General features: G+C 53.0%; 1 protein-coding gene across 4 annotated transcripts in view; it reads right to left on the bottom strand.

The window, feature by feature from the left end:
- Positions 1–5437: 5437 nt before the first annotated feature.
- Positions 5438–19904, bottom strand: part of ATP2A3 (ATPase sarcoplasmic/endoplasmic reticulum Ca2+ transporting 3) — a 34614-nt gene continuing 20147 nt past the window's right edge. The window contains exons 13-21 of one of the 4 annotated variants that reach the window (XM_030296781.1): positions 19355–19573; positions 18904–19269; positions 16908–17128; positions 15783–15985; positions 15107–15192; positions 11112–11245; positions 10574–10691; positions 9952–10069; positions 5438–6908 (exon numbers count right to left, since the gene is read on the bottom strand). In XM_030296781.1, coding sequence (XP_030152641.1) covers positions 6889–6908; positions 9952–10069; positions 10574–10691; positions 11112–11245; positions 15107–15192; positions 15783–15985; positions 16908–17128; positions 18904–19269; positions 19355–19573 — 1485 coding nt within the window. In that variant the 3' untranslated portion in view covers positions 5438–6888. Of the gene's footprint in view, positions 6909–9951; positions 10070–10573; positions 10692–11111; positions 11246–15106; positions 15193–15782; positions 15986–16907; positions 17129–18903; positions 19270–19354; positions 19574–19904 lie in introns of those variants that run through there. The other 3 variants (XM_030296782.1, XM_030296784.1, XM_030296785.1) reach the window with 3 other exon arrangements.

Raw genomic sequence — 19904 nt, 5'->3', positions numbered from 1 at the left:
CTCTCACTCTACCTGTGCCCCCAGGTGGGGAGCTCAGTCCCCTGGGAGGTTTGCAGCCAGGAGAGCAGAAGAGGACGTAGGACATTTCTGGTCCAGCTACCTGATACTTCCAGAGCCTGTGACAGGACCCCACCTCTGTCCTTGTAGACCACCTTCCATGCACCTGTCCCGAGTCCAAGCCTGGCCTGTGCCCAATCAACCTTAGCATTGGGCTGGCATCTCTATAGCTTACCTCTCCTCTCCCATCACCTGCCCCTGTCCTGTCCTAGCCAGGCCTCCACCTCCCTGAAACAAGCAGAGGGAGGCAAGTGCCTAGAAGAGTCAAGGGCCACATCAGTTACACATTGCCATTGGGCTCCCTCAGGTGCTCCGGGTAAGCCTAACAGCAGACGGCCTTGGTTAATATCCTTGGCTTTGCCACTAGCTGCCTGTGAGGGCTTGGGTTATTTGCCCACCTGTCTGAGCTTGTGTCCTTATCTGTGAAATGGGGATGATAATGGATTTCTTTCATAGGTAGAGGCCCTAGCCAGGTGAGTCCCAATAATGCTGAGGACAAAAAAAAAAACAAAACAAAAACAAAAACCAGAGGCCACTATTGATCTTGGGGTAGAGCCCCTCTGTATCCCTGTCTTCACCCAGCTCAGGGCAGGAATGCAAGGCCCTGGGGACTGGGATGGGGCAGAGGCCTCATGTTCGCTTTTGGAGCCCTAGAGCCAGAGGCCTCCCTCCAACCCCATGCTTGTTTTGCAGATGAAGAAATGGCTCAGAGAAGAGAAATGAATTGCCCAAGCTCACCCTGGGTGGTACTGGCGGCTTCAGCTTGAAGCAGGAAGGCCTTGCTGGCTGCCCCTCAAACCAGGCCAGGTGTCCCTTGGGGACTTCCTCTAAGGTGGGAGGTGGACTCTTGGTGTCCCAGGGGTGTGGGGCGCTCCCCTGCAGTCCAAACTGCCTCACCCTGAGGGCTGATAAGAGTCTTCTTCATGGCTGGGAAATTAGCTGGGAAATTGCTCTAGTCAGGGAACCAGACCCAAGGGCTGGAAATCCCAGGTGTGCCTGAGCAGAGCTGCTCTCTGGATGGCAAAGGCCCCAACTGAGGGCAGGTCCGTGGCCTCTTGCAGCACCCTGGGCCAATCCCCCTTTCAGACAGATCAGTCTCGCCAGTCTCAGACTCAACTGTGTGTCCAATGCCACCGTCAAGCGGGGCAGGCCAGAACCATGTCCTGGGATTTTCTAAACAAAAAATCCAGAGATGCTGGGAGCCAGACCTAAGGGGATCACATCCCCTCGGCCTGGTCTTGATCCCACACAAAAGGGCCTATTCTCTTTCCAGCTGATCTCGTGGCTCTTGGAATAGCAGGTCCCAGGACATGAATTGCTTGTGATGAAGAGCCGGGGTGGATGCTGGCATTACCTGAGCCATCTTTGTGTCCCTCTCCTCCCATGATTCCTGGATATTAAGGAGGGCAGCCGGCACTTAGGTGAGGGAGGAGGAGGGGGCGAAGGAATTCAAGCAGTCATCCTCCAATCTGTATCTGCCCTTTGGATACCATCACCGTGACCTCCTCCACCTCCTCCTCCTTCTTCTCCCCTCTCTCCCGTTCCAAGGAGCCAGCCTTGGTGACAGACATGTGGACCAATGGACAGATGGCTTCCTTTGCCTGGCTAAATTTAGTGGCCGGTGGGGTGCAGAGGGGGCCTCTGCTCATCCTGGAGGCCAGCCCAGGCCCTCAAGGGGTTTCGGCACAAGGCTCCAATGGGTCTCCTTAGCTACTCAGACACCCTTGCTTGGAGCACACATCTGCTCCTGTTAGAGCCTCAGTTCTGACCCTGACATTCAGAAAACAGACTCTCATGGAGGATTATTTCACTTGAGGTTTTCATATCTAGAGCACGCCCCAAAGAAAAAGTAAAAGCAATTGCGTTTCTCTTCCCAGATCTCTTTTTTCCTAGTAACTTTGCCAGAGTAAGAGAGGCAGCTGATAGGATCAATGCATCTTTCACTGGTTCTAAAATGCATCTTTCCATCCAGGACTATGTTTTCCCACCCTTGCCCCCACTGTATCCCCAGGGACAGGACATCTGTGATTGTTCTAGGCATTGTGGGGAGCAGGGGTGGGCAGGGCAGGGGGTCAGAGTTTACAGGGGACGTGGTGCTTTCACACTCCACAGATTTTATTTAAAACAGCCCTGTGATGTAAGCACCGAAACCCCCATTTTACAGATAAGGAAACTGAGGCTCTAGAAATTGAGTGCCTTGCCTAAGTAGCTCCCATGCCGGCCAGTGGCTGGAGAGGAGGCTCCCCAAAGTCTGAGAGCTTGGCCCAGAGCCCACCCCGAGACTCCAGTATTTGAGAGCTGCCAGACCTTATAAGCCCAAAGGCCAAGTGGCTGGCTCTGGTATTGGGCCAGACCTTGTAGGGAGACAAAGCAGTGCTGCCAAGCCCTCAGCCCCAGGACAGCCTCCTCTGCCTGGCTAAATTTAGCCGCTCTATGGAGTGTAGAGGGGGCCTGTGTCCGTCCTGGAGGCCAGCCCAGGCCCTCAAGGGGTCAGCACAGATTCCAATGGTCTCCTTAGCCATTCAGGGTCCCAGAGTTGCAGGGATAACACCTCTGCTTGAAGAGTTCAGGCCAGTCCCCCACACCGGGCCCTTTGGTGTCCCAGGGCTCGCTCAACGCCACTCGACTCCTTAGATGAAGGCCAGAACAGGGCCCTGGGCCAGTGTACAGACACTGTCAAGGGGAGGTTGTAGGGGCAGGCATTTATGGGGAGGCCACAGCAGGGGTCCTCATGGTTGGTCTCTCCCAGACCTTGCACTGCTTCTCTGGCCTCTTCTAACCTCCCCAGCTGTGGGCCATGACCTGGTCGGAGCCCCTTCTCCCCAGCATCTGAGGCATCACAACCCCCTGGTTCTCCTCATCCTTTTGAGTCATTTCCTCTTGGTCCCCATCCACTTCCTGCCCCTGGAATATGGGGACTCCTTGGGCCGACCTAGGTCCCTGCCCCCTAAACACTGAGCGCTCCTTGGGAGGCTTGTCTCCTTGCCTCCTGATGTTGCTGAAACTTTTACACCCACATGGCAGCCACGTGCCCACCCACCTCCTCGGGCTCCTACCTCTATCTTTTCTTCTAAATCCAACTGTATTGAGGAGTAACTGACATACAATAAATGTACCCATTTTAGGCACAGAGTTTGATGAGTTTGACAAATGCATGTAACCCCCACCCCCGCCCGTCATCTGTCACCTTAGAATGTTCCCTCCTGTTCTTTTGCTGTCAATCTCTCCCCAACCCCCAGCCAATTACTGATCTGTTTTGTCACTAGATTTGTTTTGCTTTTTCTAGAATTTCATGGAGGTGGAATTGCACAGTATGAGCTTCTTTCACTCAGCACAAGGGTTTTTTTTTTTTTAATTTTTTTTTCTATGTTTATTTATTTTTGGGACAGAGAGAGACAGAGCATGAACGGGGGAGGGGCAGAGAGAGAGGGAGACACAGAATCGGAAACAGGCTCCAGGCTCCGAGCCATCAGCCCAGAGCCTGACGCGGGCTCGAACTCCCGGACCGCGAGATCGTGACCTGGCTGAAGTCGGACGCTTAACCGACTGCGCCACCCAGGCGCCCCTCAGCACAAGGGTTTTAAGCTTCATCCATGCTGTGGCATATATCAATAGCTTGCTCCTTTTTTTCACTGAGAAGTATTCTGTCGTATGGACATACCACAGCTTGTTGTCCTTCCCCCGTTGATGGTCATTTGAGTTGTGTTCGGTTTGGGGCTGTGATGAGTAAAGCTGCCACAGACAGTGGAGTTCAGTTCTTTGTGTGGACGTTAGGTCATTTTCTGATTTTGTACCTCCATTTCTCCCGTGCGGCCCCAACGAGGTCTCTCCTACCCCTGTGAGGGGTAGCATGGGAGGCATGGGGAGCACAACATGGGCCAATGGAGGGGGCAGGACAAGGCCACGGACATTTTGGCAGCTGCCATCCCTGAGCCAGTGCAAAGTGAGCCGGGGCTTGCCCCAGAACTCCCTCTTGGGTGAGTGGCTGTGAGGTAGGAAACCTCTGTTTACCTTGGCTGCTCCATCCTGACCTGCCAGGCTCCATGCTGTGGGCTGGCAAGGCTGGGTTTGTGCAGGCTTGGGTGGGGCAGAGGTGAAGCCGGCCTGCCCATGACCTCCAGCAGCTGATGGAAGTCCTGGAGCTGCCCTGTCTCCTAAGCAAGCCCCCCAAGCCCATCTTAGCTCCACACTCTGCCTATACATCATGAGGAAATCAGCTACATAGGCTCTCAGAGTCTTGGGGATCTTTTATCTGTAAAATGGAGCCCTAACCCCTGGCTTGGCCCATCTCAAGGAGCTGGCTGGGCACCAAGGGAGATGCAGAGTATGCAGAGGTTTGGGGATCTGAGAGGTCCTAGTGATGGACCACGCAGAAGGAAGCATCCTGCCCATCCTTGGCTCCAGCTGTGAGCTGTGTGCCAAATCTTGCCCTTCCCCCCACATAAAGCCTAGGGGCTCCTAAGGGCGAGTTCTGTCTCTTCCAGTCGTGGCTGGCTTCATGGATGTGTGCTCTACGAAGGTGCACTGGACCCCATGCTCAGAAAGGCCCTGGTCTTGGTTTTAATGCTCTGCTGTCACTGTTATGAAACTCTTACTTTTAAACAAAGGGCTCCGCATTTTCATTTTGTACTCAGCTCGCAAATTCCAAAGTCAGTCCTGTCTCTGGCTCTGTGGGCAGGGCCTGATTTCCCTTCCCAAGGCAGCTGGCAAAGGATTAGATACAGAAACTTCATGAATGAATCTTCCCTACAGAGGAAGGAAATCAGGGAGATGGGGACGCACAGCTATTCCTTTTGCAGAGCCCCTGCTCCCAGAGGGCAGGGTCACCTGGGTGAGTCAGGAGTTAATATCAAGCAGCCTCTCAAAGGGTCTTGGACAATGTGAGCTGAAGGAAGCCATGGAGAGGTGCCTTTGAGCTGGGCTTGGAAGGTCAGAAATTGAAGGCATCCTTGGGGTTCAAAGAGGGCAAGGAAGCAGAGCGAGAAACCTCAGGGAGAGATTCAGGACCCACAGAATAGTCAGGGCTGGAGGCCCCTGATATTTAGGTTCCAGGCCTAGCCCTGCCCCAGACCAAGTCATAAACCCCTCCCAGCCTGTTTCCTCACTGATGACATGTGAGTCTTAACATGTGCAGGGGGTTTGAACACATGCACCAACTATCAAGTGCTTTCCCTGTGAGGAGCAGAGTTGTGTCTCTGCCATTTGGAGTGGCTGGGGAAGTCAGTGCCTTATCTCAGAGGAGAGGGCAATCCCTGGCTGGCAATGTGAGAACCCCAGACCTCGACTCTTGTTCCCAGAGGTGAGGTGGGTATAGCTGGTGACAGCTCAGGTAGACACATGGGCAGATGGTGGAGCCACTCATTAGGAAAACAGATGGTGATGACCCTCCATTGCCCCCGGCACTCAGCCTTTATTTCTCTACCAACTTCATGTCAACAGGTGGGTTCAGGGCCCTCCCCATCCCCCACCTCAAGATCTCCCTTCCCTTCAGCAGGACAGAAGCAGAGAATCTGTGGGCTAGTGCCCAGGGGAGCCCCGCCTGACTGAGAGAGGGGAGGGAAAAAGGTGTGGTAAGAGGCCACAGAGCCTGGAGCCCATTTGTCTGCAAGGCAGGCTAAGGGGGCTTTTTGATTCTGGGGACCAGGACAGGGATGTGAGTCTTGATTTACACATAAAAGACTTGGTATACTCTCCAGGAGGGTGAGGATGTACATTGACCCACTGTTTTCTTTCCATGCCTAATTTTTGCCAGAGGGGCAAGAGCCGAATTAAAAGAACATTTATGTCCATCAAACGCTCTTTTCCCATCATCCAACATGATCCACAATGGACACACATTCTTCCAGCAATGAGGGAGGGAGTAAGTGCTGTTGGGTAACTAGCCATTCTTAGTGACATCCTTTCAGCTCACGGATATGTGGGGTTGGAGGTGAAGAGTGAGGCCAAGAGTCTAGAAGACTCAGAATCACCCAGCCATGCAGACTGTGGGATGGTACACACAGGTTGAGCTGAGGGGGCACAGTGATCAGGTACCCAAGGATGTCTGGGGTCTTAGGCACCAGGGACATGGAGGGCAAACCCAGCCTCTGCTTGGCAGACTGGACAGCAACGAGACTTGGCATGTCTCATTTGCTTAGGACAGGGAAATCTCAGTCTGGGAGTGTCCAGAACTGAGGCAGCCAAGCCACTGTCTCCTGTGGAAGGGGATCCTTACCCAGCAACGCCCCCTCCCCCCCCGCTACTTACCATCTCCCTCCCACTGACCCTTCAACCCCCTGCACATATAAACAGTAAGAGGCTCAAACCCTCACGTGCCAACTTTGTGGGGCAGAGTGGAGTGGAGGGGGGTTGTCTGCCCTCACTGTGCACAGCTGGGCCCAGATGTCCTCCCCTTCACCGCCCCCCGTCCCGCTGACCAGGCCCCAGACCAGGCACTAAGTGAGAGGTCAGAGCTAGCAGGAACTCCAGGAGTCCTCCATCAGTACAGAAGCACCAGTGACCAAGTAAAATGCCCAGCCTCCAAGCAAGGGGGTGCCTGCTCCAGAATGTGCTCATAGATTTGGGGGTAGAGGCCTCTGTATGTCTGGATCTGCTTCCAGCTCTGGCTTCTGGGCTGCTGCTCTGGAGCCGGAACGTCAGGGGTGAACTTCCCAGGAGAGTCCCAGAGGCATGAGTTGCACAGCCCCCATGCATATGGAAGCAAGGACAGAGACCCTCGGCAGGGCCCAGTGAGCAAGCGGTGAGCGTGACGGCAGTGTGGGGAGTAGGAGTGAACGCTTGGGCATCATCAGGCTGAGGTACGCACTGGAGACTCCACTCTGTTCCCAGCACTCACTTCTTGTCCTTTTCTTCTGGAAGAAAGACCCAAGAGTATGCTGAGATGTATGTGTGACGGTACACAGCCAGACTGGTTCTGTATGGCCCCTCCCACCCTCCATTTCTCTCGGGACAGCTGCATTCTCCCACGGTATCAGTCAGGGGACCCAGTTCCACTGAGTCTTCTGATGCAGCTCCACATATCCAGCTGCTGCCCGGGCACATTTCCCTGATGCCCCCTGGGCCTCCTTCACTCCACATGTTCTATCAACACCTCCAGCCCACTCCAGGGCATATTTTCTTCTCAGTTTTCAGTTTGGGGAACCACTACCTAGCATGACGACATCCAGAAACTGGTGGCATTAACTCTTTGTTCATCCCATAGACTCAGGCTTGCTGAGTTTACCACCGATGTCTCTCGAGTTCTCTTCCTCCTGCTGCCCCATGCCTCAAGTCCTCTCAGCCCTGCTCTTAGCCCCCATCTTACCTCACTATCACCCTCCTGCCCCTGGCATCACATTACAAATCCAGCCTGTCATCCCCTTTGATGGCTCTCCATTGCCTTCAGAATAAAGTGCAAGCCCCCTCGCATTCTGGACTCTCCCAGATCAGCTCCTCTAGGCCTCCCTTCCCCTCGGTCTGGCCCTTTGGCTTCTGCCTGACAGCTGCTCAGTCACACCTAGGTATGGCCAAGATGGGGCAAGAGGACCACCCCCCTCGCCTACCCCCTACGGATGACCCGGCATCTGCAATTCTCCCCAGGACACATCCCTCATAAATCATAGGGAAGCTTATAAGTATCAGGCCTCAGTAAAACTTCCCTAAAAGGCCACCAGGCTGGCTGGGAATGTAACAGGGTCCCCTCTCTCACCCCCGCCCCATCTGGCTTTAGAAGGCCCAAGGGACTCTGCAGCCACACAGGGCAGAGCTGTCTGGACTTGTGGCAGGCACACACCAGGCCACCTCTCAGATGTGGCTGCAGGTGCCCAGCCTGAGGCTTTCCTGTGGGCCCCATAGCCACTCCCTACAGCAGGGTACCGCCCTTTCAAGCCAAGCCTCACCAGAACCATAGTCAACATCTCAGGTTAATGGTGGAGGTGGAGGTGTTGCCCAGGACCAGTTCGCCCTGGGCTGGGACTCAGTGTCTCCCCCTAGACCAGCTCAACACAGCTCATCAGCCTCCCTGCTTTGACCCTCCCATCTGTCCTCCATGGTTACCCCAGTCCCTTCCATGCTTCTACCCTTCTGTGGCTCACACTGCCATGAGGATAATGCCCAGGGTCCTTACCTTGGCATTCGAGGCCCTTTCCACACTGTAGCCTCACTTCTCTACCCTGCACTCTGAGCCCCAGCCCCACTAGAGACGCCAAGCCATGCTAGCCCAGCCTTTCACCCCCAAGTTCCATCCTCCCCGTTTGAACCTGTGCTTAGATCTTGTCTCTTCTGGAAATCACCTGCAATACTTAGCCCAGGGATTGCTTCTTGCCTAGCCCTTCCAACCTGCCCTGTCCTGTTAGGTGCCTTCCCTCCTCTCAGGCCAGGAAGCTTCTACCATGTGCCAGCCAGTGCCGAACATAGGCTTTTCCCCATCGGCTGAGAAATTTTCTCACTTCTAAGTTTTCTCAAGAAAATGTGCTGAACTCCTTAGCAGTTATGGCTGCTAGGGAAGGCTCTCAGGGAAGACAGAGAAACTGCCCGAGCTGCCAATGAGGCCTGACTTCCCAGGTGAGTTAGCGTGATCAAGGCCGGCCAGCAGAATTCCTGGTAGGTCACCTCTGTGTTTCAGCCAGAAATGGAGAAGCCCTGGGCCCCCAAGGGTGGAGTTTTAGGTGACAGTCCTATTTCTCCTTCTTCAGCTCCCTAGGAGTGTCCACGGTGGGTGGGTCAGAAAGAACCGTACTGGGGGCAAAATGCCTTGTCTGGCTCCCACTACCTCATCCGTGGGTCCCAACAAGGCCTTGCTTTGGCTGAGCACCTACTTCCACCTCTAAATGGTCTGGTCACACTATGGACAGACCTGTGGTGGGCCAGCTTCTCCAGAGAAAGAAGGCCAACTTGTTTTAGCCTCTTTAATAAGATTAAATGTTTACAGCGTCTAGGAGGGTTGGCCAGTGTGAGACAGAAGTCGATTGATCGCCTTGGCCCCTATGGAATGACAAGCACGTGATCTATTTATAGCCCTCCCCCCAACTCCAGGCTCCCTCCCCTGGGGCTGTGACACATTCCTGCCTGAGATGACCCTCAAGGACCCAGCTGCTCCAGTGCAGGCCTTGGGCTATGGCTGGGACTAATCCAGACCCTCCCTAGCAATCTGGCCACGGGGCTACTGCCTTGGCTCAAACTCCCAGGAACAGGGAGTTTCTCATCCTTGCCTTCTTCCATTTCTAGGCAACTCTGGAGTGAGAAGATGGTGCCTCCCTTGTCCTTGGGAGGTTAGAATCACCTACTCTCTCAGGCTCCTCCACCAGCAGAAGCTGGCAGATGGATGCCATGCCCCAGCCCCCTCTCTAAACACTGCCTCCAATGCTGACCCTGCCATTCTTCCTCTATTACTGGATCAAGGCAGACCCAGAGCTGTGAGCTTAGAAACAGAGAACGCCCTCTTCCACCCTCCTACAAGGTAACACCAAAGAGGCCAATGCAGTGTGGTCTGGGATCCTGGAGGTGGTCAGTGGCTGCCCACTCCATGCCTGAGAGACTGCCCTGAGAAATCTGCATTAAGACAGGCTGGGTTCAGAGAAGTCAGAGGCCAAGGCCCAGAGAAGGGCACACTGGGCCTGGCCATGCAGGGTGGATGGCAAGTGAGGAGAGGGAGGCAGCATGGCCCTGAGTAGTGATCCTGCTGGCTGTGCCCTTGTAGCACAAGACCCTGCAGGTATCATGAGTCATAGCCACCAGAGCAGAGCCCCTTCTTGTCCTCTACTTGGTGATCCAAGAATACTTCTTTCTCTGTATAGACAGGGAGGCTGAAGCTGGCACCAGCCCGTTGCCGCCTGGGAGCAGAGGCAGGTAGGGAAGTGGGCAGGGAAACAGGCTAGAGGCAAGCAGGGTGGGGAGGGTCTGGGGCTTCCTACTCACCATCCACGTGGTTCCGGGACAGGTACTTGAGGGCCTCATCAAGCAGGATGACAGGCAGAGATATCTGGAGCACCACTACCCACTGGCGCCCACTCAGTGGGGTCACCTGGAAAATAAGCTGGGAGTGGGGAGGTTTGGTTAAGGGAAGGACTTCTCATGTCCCCGCGATCCACCTGCTTCATACACCTGGGCTGCCATGGACCCGACATGAGCAACTCCAAGATGCTCCTTGAGGTCCCACCTCCAGATCTTTGTCCACTCTGTTTCCCCTGCCAGAAGTGCCCTCCCCTGCCCTTAGCCAAGGATCAAATCCTGTTGGTCCTGTTGAGAAGTGGGAGGCATTCTGTACTGGGGAAGAGCATAGTGTTTCCTCCTGCCCTAGCCTTGGGAAATTCCCCAGAACAAGAAGTCTGGTCTCCACCTCTTCTGTTCCCCAAGTCTGAGGGCTCCTGAAGCACAGGCTGTGTGCACCAAGCACCTTCAGATCTCCCCACTCCCAGTCCTCCAGGCTTTCCATAGCAAAAGGGTCCACAGGGGCCCAGTGACCAACCCAGGGCCAGAAATGTTAAAGGAAGGTTTGGACCCTGTTGCAGAAGGGGTTTGGAGTCGGGCAGAAACTCACGGGCAGGGGTGGCACCAGCAGGATGAGGAAGTGCAGGGCCATGGACATGGCCACAGCTGCCAGCAGCCAAGGGTTCAGCCAGGGTGGCATCCGCAGCAGCGACTGGTTCTCCGAGACACTGCCAATGGTACAGGATACTCATCTTGGGCCAGGATGGGAGCAGGCCCTGCGGTGGGCACCCATCCACCCACGTGGAGGTGCAGGGAGTGGCCTGAGCCTCAGAATTTCCCTAATTGGGCCTGTAGGCTGGAGTGTTTCTGGGAGGCCAGTGCAGCTGGGAGGGATGTGTCACAGTTGTCTGCTCAGCCCCCCAGCAGCCTGTCCTTAGAGCTTGAACCTCCTTTCTCTGTCCCTCAGACCCAATCCTGGCCCCTCCATTTCTTTAGACCCCAATCTTGGCCCTCATTGTTCCCTAGATCTCAATTCTGGCCCCACTCATCCTCAAAACCCTCTTCTGGACCCCTCTGATCCTCAGCCCCCACACTTAGGCCTCACTCCCCATCCCTCAACCCACTCCGGGCCCCTCATCCCAGCCCACCTGTTGAGGGCATTGCACATTTCAATGGTCACCAGCACAGACAAGGCCATGGTTGTGGGGAAGCGTGACTCGAAGACCTCGCAGTCAATGTCAGCAAAGAGTGGGTTGTCCTCGGAGCACTTCAGGAAGTTTCTCTGAGGGCACCAAGGTGGGGTTGGGTGGGGTTGGGGAGAACAGTGGTCAGGGAGGGGCCAGTGTGGGGGAAGAGGGAAGCCTCACTGTGTCCTCAGCCTATATCTGAGGACATAATACAACCAGTGGGCAGGGTGCTGCCACGGGGTGGGCCCAAGGAGGGGTGCCTACCCAGGATGGGGTCAGAGGGACTACACTGTTCCAGAGAAAGGAGAAGCTAGCATTAGGATGGGGAGGACAGCAGAGGGCCCTGGGATCAGAGGGAGGATGCAGGCATTACCCTGAAGGTGCTTGGGGGAGCCCTGAATACTGGGGATGCAGGACTGAGGGTGGTGATTACCTGAGACCACAGAATAAATAAATGCATATGAAAACCAATCAGCCAAATTGTTTGAATAGAATTCACCTTTGGTGGGTAGACAAAGGCTGCATGTACTCCTAATCACCATTAAATAAGATTCCACTCATACTTCCCTCCAATTCTGCCACTGAAATTGAGCTCTACCACACTTGCCTTTTGCTTACAACATGGATTAATGAATTGCTAGGTTGCAGGCTTACTACACAGCTTCTTCATTAAGAAGAAGCTCTCAGGGCTTGATAAGGGAAGTGGCTCTTGCCCCTGCCGTCCCGGGGTTTTCTTCCTGTTCATAAACTTTGCTCACAGATTCTTCTGTGATAAGATGCTGAGCTGAGGCCATGTATGAGAACTTCTGGCTTGTTCTCTTTTGCATTACTGGGATGAGTGTGAATGTTCATAACTGTTAAACAGCTCTGTTGTCTAGTAATATAAATTTGTTCTCTGGACTCTCCTCTGAACACAGAGATCTTTTAAGCTAAAGGTTTAGAAACTGGAATCACATGCTGTAAAAATAACCTTCAAAGAGAAGCCTGTAAAATGACCGGCTGTCTGAGCTCCTGTCCAGTAAATACATCCCTGTTTTCCCACACTGCATAAATATGGGTAAGGTGACTTTCAGCCAGAAGGGGCCGCTAGCACTTTCCTTTTCTCCCTCATGCAGGATAAAAAATTACAAAAGACTAAGGCTTGGTCAGATTTCTTATTTTAACAAAGAGATGGAGGTTCTTATCTCATTTAAGCCAGCAGTGGGATTTTCTCCCCAAATCGAGCTCCAGTATTTGGGACAAATGCATGTTTTTATTTGGCACTGATCATAGAGCAAGAAGACCAAATGCCCCTGCCTGCTGTGCCACTGTGGTCCGCACCCCCCCACCCCCCCGTCTTTCCAGATCTCAATGGCCTGTGTACACATGTACATACAAATGTCGTATACACACCTCCCACTCAGGCATGTGCACGCCTAGATCCTTATGCATGTGCAGAGGGAAAAAATACAAAAAGGATCACACTAAGAGGTTTCAATAGATAAATACACCGTCCAGTTTAAACCTTCTGGGTTTTACTTGTGTGCCTCTGCCACATGCGTACATTATGCCCCAGGTCATGGGTCATAGAGTGGCCTCCTGAATTGATTAGAAGGTACATTGGGCTGAAACTTCAGTCTCCTAGTTTCATCATGAGCCTTGTGGTGGTGGGGGCCTGTTTCTTTGGGTGAAGCCACTGTTCTGCCTATTCTTTCCCTTTGCCTCTCTGGCTATTTCCTATTTACCTTATGCTGCAAGGCCTCCTCTGTGTTTCATTAACTTAGTTCATCTGTACGTAGCTCTTACTATGTGCCAGATGTTGATCTAAGCACTTGACAAGCATTGACTCAGTTAATCCTCCTGATAGCCTTATGAGGCTGAGGCAGTTCTATTATTATCCATTTTGTAGATAAGGAAACTAATACAGAGAGGTTAAGTAGCCTGTCCAGAGTTACACAGCTGGTGTGTGGTGGCACTAGGGTTTGAACCCCGGGCAGCCTGGATCCAGGCTGCATACTCTGTGCTCTTAGTCACTGCTGCGTTTTTGACAGATTTCTTCAGGAACCAAGCAGGTGGGGGAGGGGGAGAGGGCTCTAGTCAGTTCTGCTGAAATTCCAGCATCTGAAGCTGAAAGTTCTACCTTAGGTCTAACCTTTGACTACCTCCAAGTCTCAGAGACATCTGCATTCTCTGCTGCAGCACTTCTCACCTTAAAATGTGAACGCCCACTGCCATGCTCCTCTCAGCTCTTTCCAGAGACTTTGCCTGCTTGGTCACTACTAATTTGTGCCTGGCATACAGTTAGTGCTTAATAGCCATTTCTTAACCAGATGGATAAATGAAATGGAATGACCTGAGGACAGTTGGGAAGTTGGCACCAAGGGGACTGGGGACGAATTCGTAGTGGGCGTGCGGTATGTGTCGACCACGACCCCCAGCTGTCTGGCTGGCATGGGTGACCAGGGAGGCAGTAGAACTGAGATGGGGATGAAGGAAAGGGATTATCTGGGGAAAGGTGATAGATCTGATCTTGGACTTAGTGAATACAATGGGCCTGTGGGACATCCCAGGGGAGGTATCCAGCTGGAATTTTGGGACTGGGCTCAGAAGAAACATTGAGACAGCACAGTGGCGGGGGAGAGGGGGATCCTGGGAGATTTGAGATCTATAGATAAAGGAGGTTAATTGAGACAATGCTGGAAGAAGGCAGCAGCGGGATGGTGAGCACGCCCTTGCTCTGCATCTTGCTGCTCCCACAGGAGCTAAATGAGCAGAGGTGCCTGAGGCTGGCCCGAGCCTTCTGCCAAGGGCTCGGGGGCACGAGCCTTTGGGATGAGGGCATGGGCCTATGCTCTGCACTGCTGCAAGAAAGGAGAGCCCATGAGCTTCAGGGCTGGTGGGTACAAGAAAAGCGTCCCTGAGCTGACTGTACCTAGATACGAACACTGCGAGAATGCCTGAAATCATCACAGAGCCTCCCCAGGCAGGATGGGGCAATGAGTCAGGTCCCTCTTTTGAGCTCTTCTATCTACAAGAAGGTAATGAAGACAGACACTCTCAGAGGAAAAAGATCCCAAATCCCTGCAGCTCTCAGCTTTACATGAGAATTCCAAAACTGACATTGCCAGATTCACTGCAAAGGTTCTTTCAAGCAAAGGAGATGCCCAGACAGAGGGTCAGATTGACCAGAGCTGAGGGGTCTCCTTGCTTGCTCAGTTCAGAGCTGTGCTGAGCTAAGCCAGCCCTGTGGTGGGCATGTACCAGCTAGGTGACTTCAAGAGGTCAGTGGATCCCTTTCTTGAGAAGCATGTTGTTATAGGGGTGGGGTGGGGAGGGAGAGCCTGGCAGATTCTTCCCTCCATTCTTAATCTCCTTATTTTAAAAAAATTTAATGTATATTTTTTCTGAAGAGAGAGAGAGAGAGAGACAGAGAGAGCGCGTGAGTGGGGGAGGGGCAGTGAAGGGGGAGACACAGAATCCAAAGCAGGCTCCAATCTCTGAGCTGTTAGCACAGAGCCCAACGCAGGGCCTGAACTCACGAACCGTGAGATCATGACCTGAGCCAAAGTCGGACACTTAACCAACTGAGCCACCCAGGTGCCCCTCTTAATCTCCTTATTGACCCTCCACCTGAAGTTCTACATATCTCTGAACCCTCAATGTTTTGGGGGTTCCCTGATAAAGGCAAGATACTTCTGGGCATTTATGCCCCTTGGCAGCCCCCTAACCAAATGACTGGGAGAAGCAGTAACCACTTCTCTGGCTCTGGGGCTGGGCTGCTATCTCTAGGTTTCCAGTGGCTTCTGAGCTTGGCTCCTTAGATGGTGGATGTCTATGTAAGTGTATGGGGGTAGGGAGGGACAGCCATTGGCCAACCGTGGAGTTCCAGATCCCTTTCCCCTGGAGCTCCAACAACTTGGGCAGTGAGTTCTACCTCAGAAATAACCCCAACAGAGTCCCTGGCCATCCTTGCTTACCAGCTGGTAGAAGGTGACGTGAGGTCCCTCGGCATCATATAGGAACCACCAGGTGGCGGCAGCCACCGTGGCCAGGCCTACGTACACTGCAAGGAGGGCAGGAGGAAGCTGGCTATAGTGGATAGCTGTGGTTTTCTGGCATCCATTTCCCCTTCCTAAAAATGCCCTGAGTTTCTGTCAGGGAACCGCCCTCTCCCTCTCTGAGCCATGTGGTTTATAGCACCTACCCTTAGTGACAGTGGTGGGCCCTGATTGGCAATCAACATCTGCCACATCCCTGGCCATGGTGACTGGCTAGGAGATAAGCAGGTGGCCCAATGTGGGCCAAGAACAGGCCTGAGACTTTGATCATATTACTGACAGACACTCTCTCTTCTGCTGAATTGGGGGTTGTAAGAGAGTAAACATGAGGGCTACAGCTGCAGCAGCCATCTTTCCATCTCAAGGAGCACCTGTCCGAGAATGGAGCTGAGGCAGAGCCAAAATAGGCCAGTGATACTGAGGCCTGGATCCAGCCATGCCTGAGGAATGCTCTAGTATTTTCCATTAGATGAGCCCACACAGCTTCCTTTGGCCTATGCCAGGCTGAGTCATACTGTCTGCAGTTTGCAAGGATCCCTGATAGAAGCTCTCAGGAAGCTCCTGAAACCCCACTGAGGGCTGGGGCCCCACTCACCTCCAATAGCCAGATATCGAAAAAAGAGCCAGCCACTGATGAGGGCCTCACGAGGGTTCCGGGGCAGCTTCTCCATGATGTCCAGGTCTGGTGGGTTGAAACCCAGGGCTGTGGCAGGTAAGCCATCCGTCACCAGGTTCACCCAGAGCAGCTGCACAGGGATCAGGGCTTCCGGCAGGCCCAGAATTGCCGTGAGGAAGATGCTGGAACCAGGGTCAGAGGCTCTAGGGCCAGCAACTGGAGAGCCCAGCTCCTCCTCACACTCAGACTAGACTGGGAAGCTCACCTACTGTCTTCACAGGAGCCCCACCTCACTTTTCTAGTTCTTATGTGTGTGCACAAGTGAGACTTGCATATACATGGCTCTGCTTCACACTGGACCACTCGTGCCTCCTAATCTCAGCTCTGGAGGCTGGATGATTCTGCTCTTTAGGCCTCTCCTGTTTAGGCCAGAACTCCTCTCTAGGGCATGTACACATGTGGACAATGCATGCCTGAGCACATACAATTTGTTCACAGACAGAAGTAAAAACAGCACAGGCCATACAATCGCACAAACACAAGCAAACACCTACATGCTTGCCCGGACAAGCAGAGGTGACGGAAGTCACATGTGTCCAAGCAAACATGTGCTCACCATCCCCCACAGGCATCTCTCACACGTGAACCTAAATGTGTACAAATTAGATGCTGGCACAAATCCTCCGTGCTTCTGCTTCTGCCTCAAGATGCACAAGAGCACACATGCACATGGCTACCCACACCTTTCATTCGGGTACACACGCCATGTTTGCACACACCTGTGTGCACACACTCACACACACACGTGAACACGTTACTGCCCCAGAGCAGCGCTAGTTCTCCCATCTTGGCAACTGTGAATGTGGGGATTATGGCTAGAGGGATGACAGGGACTTTTTAGGTATCTCCTTGGGGGCCGGGATGCACCAAGGCCTCTGGAAGAATGACAAGGCCCTGCCCTCCTTGAGATGAGGTCCTAGAACGCCGCCTCCAGGGCAGGGCATGTGTTCCTCTATCCCTACAGCCCCATCTGAGGAACAGGCATTTCCCTTAGTGACCTAGAGCTGGTCCAGAGGGCTGGGAACAGGAAATGCAGGGCCTTACCAGACAACCTCGCCGACATTGGAGGAGATGAGGTAGCGGATGAATTGCTTCATGTTGTTGTAGATGGCCCGGCCCTCCTCCACTGCAGCCACAATTGAGGCAAAGTTGTCATCTGACAGCACCATCTCAGCTGCCGACTTGGCCACAGCTGTGCCGGAGCCCATGGCAATGCCAATCTCTGCTTTCTTCAGAGCCGGGGCATCATTCACCCCGTCTCCAGTCTAGGGGCCAAGGTAGGTAGGACCATGCCTGAGAAACTTCTCTTCTACCTCCTTGACTCCTCTCAACTAAGCCTATCCCTAAGCTCAGGGGATGTCTCCAAGGAAGCAGACAGCTGAACAAAACAAATGGTGAGGTTGAGAATGAGCTCAGAGATTGGGCTGGGGTATGAGGCTGAGGGGGAAGCCAAGCATTGCAGACAAGGACAAATTTGAAGAGAAGGTCAATTCTAAGGTCAGAGAAGATGGTGAGGGTGGAGTTGGGGATGACAGTGGGTCACTGATGAGGATAGAGATGAAATTCAGGTTGGATGTGGTATAAAATACAAAGCTGAGGTTAAGGGCAAAGTTAAGGTTAAGTCAGGGATGAGGTCAAGGTTGTGGCCCAGGCAAAGGATCAGGTGGGTGTTATAGTTAAGGTAAAGGCTGGAGCCAAGGTGAAGGTCAGGGTCAACACTGGACTCAGACTCAAAATTAAAAACTAGACTAAGGCAAAGGTCAAGTCAAAGTCAAAGGTCAAATCAAGGTTATGGCCCACATCAGGAGTGATGTCACAGACAAGGTTGGAATTGCAGTCAAGGTGAAGATTAGAGGCCACATAAAGTTGAGGTCTACAAAAAGTATTGGGTTGGAGGTCAAGGTCAATGTCAAGGATCAGGTGAGGGTGCAGGTCAAGACTGCAGCCCATTTAGGGCTGACCCAAAGTAAAAATCAGATTAAGATGGTCAAGTTCAAGGTCAGGGACCAAGTCAATATGAAGGTCAAAATAAAGTCAAGAACCAGATTATAATTATGGTCAAGTCAAGATTGGTGCCCAGCTCAGTATCAAGGTCAAGACTGGATCACAGGTCAGCATTAAAGTAAAGAACTGGGGGCTGGAGGTCAACAGAGGCCAGGTCAGGGGTGAGACTGGGTTCAAGAGTCAGCTGAGTGTTGATGAATAGGTTAGTAATCAAGAATGAGACAAAACAAAAACTGGGCCCAAACAAAATGTCCATTGAAAGGTGAATAGATAAGTAAACTGACTCACAGTGGAACGCTACTCAATGCTTAAAAAAAAACAAAAAGCAATCATCTACTGATACCCAAAGCCACATGGATAAATTTCAAAACAAGAAGCCACACACAAGAATACATACTATATGATTCCATTCATGTGAAAATCTAGGACAGACAATCTATGGTGGAAAAATGGCCTGTTGTGGGAGAGGGTCCTGATGGGGAAGGTGCATGAGGGAACTTCATGTCTCCATGGTAATATTCCTTATCTTGGTAAGAGTTTGGATGACACCCAAAGGTGTGTCTGCATTTATCAAAACATGTCAAATGAATGCTATGCTTAAGACTTGTGCATTTCATTGCATGTTAGTTTTACCTCAAAAAGGAAAAAAAATAGAACCACAAAGAAATGCTGCTCTCTAGATAGAGTATGCATTCTAAATTATGTGAGGGTGAAGTGTACTGATGCCTGCAATTTACTCTGAAATTTACTTAAGAAAAGCTGGATTAAGGATGGATAGATGGATAGGTATGTGCAAAGCAAATATAACAGAACGTTACTTGTAGAATGTAGATCGTGGATATTATAGATGTTTACTAAAAAACTATTTTAATTTCTTTTTGTGCTTGAGACTTTTTGTAATAAAATGCCGAAAAAATAAGAATGAAGCAGGGGCAGATGTTGTACGGGTTGCTCTTTCCAAGCTCTACGGTCAGTGACCCTCCTCCCCTTCCCAACTCCTCACCACCTCCACTAGGCTCCCATCTTGTGGCCTCACCATGGCGGTGATCTCATTGAAGGACTGTAGGTTCTCTACAATTCGGGACTTGTGTGCAGGTTCCACACGGGCGAAGCAGCACGCTGTGCGGCAGGCCTGGCGTTGCTGCTCAGGGCTGAGGTCATCGAATTCGCGACCCGTGTAGGCCTTGCCCACCACATCCTCTGTGTCCTTGAAGATGCCAAGCCGGCGGCAGATGGCCACGGCTGTGCCTTTGTTGTCCCCTGTGATCATGACCACACGGATGCCGGCCTGGTGGCAGCGTGCGATGCAAGCAGCCACCTCGGGCCTTGGAGGGTCCAGCATGCCCACGCAGCCCACAAAAGTCAGGTCCATCTGTAGGGAGGGCGCAGATGCAAGTGGGGCCTGGGCCCACGCTCAAGCTGCTACCTGCCCGGCCCTGGCAGGGAGACACGTGGCTCCCAGCCCTGGGCCCTGCCCTGGCACGCACCTCGTACTGCGCAAATTTGCCGCAGTCATCCAGCTGCATGTCCTCCTTCCTTGGGGGTGCATCCCGAGTGGCCAGTGCCAGGCAACGCAGTGTGTCTGAGCCGGAGCCCCAATCCCGGATCTTGGCGAGGATCTGCTCCCTGGAGGTGGCGTTCAGGGGTACTGTGCGGCTTCCCACTCGGACTGAGCTGCAGCGCTCGATCACACTCTCAGGAGCCCCCTGCGTCACGGGGGAGGGGAGAGGTAACTCTGTCAGTTAGGACCCCTCCTTTCCCTCTTGCCCAACAGAGGAAGTTGAGGCCCAGAAATGGGAAAAGGGCATCCAAGGGGACACACAGCAAGGCATGGACCAGAATCCATTCTCTGGAAGCTCAGAGTGGAAACCAAGGGGGCCCCACTGGGAAAAACCCAAAAGGAATGGGGGGTAGTAGCTGCCCGTGGGGAGGCCCCCTCCCCCCACCAATCCAGAGCTGAGAAGGTCTGCTACAGCACCTGGGGCAGGGGGTGGGAATAGGGTTGGCAGTCCTCCTACATGCCCTGTTTCCCTGCCA

This window comes from Lynx canadensis, chromosome E1 (genome assembly GCF_007474595.2).
Source record: "Lynx canadensis isolate LIC74 chromosome E1, mLynCan4.pri.v2, whole genome shotgun sequence".
Lineage (NCBI taxonomy): Eukaryota > Metazoa > Chordata > Mammalia > Carnivora > Felidae > Lynx > Lynx canadensis.
The sequence above is the reverse complement of the archived record's forward strand: the minus strand, read 5'-3'. Positions and strand labels throughout refer to the sequence as shown.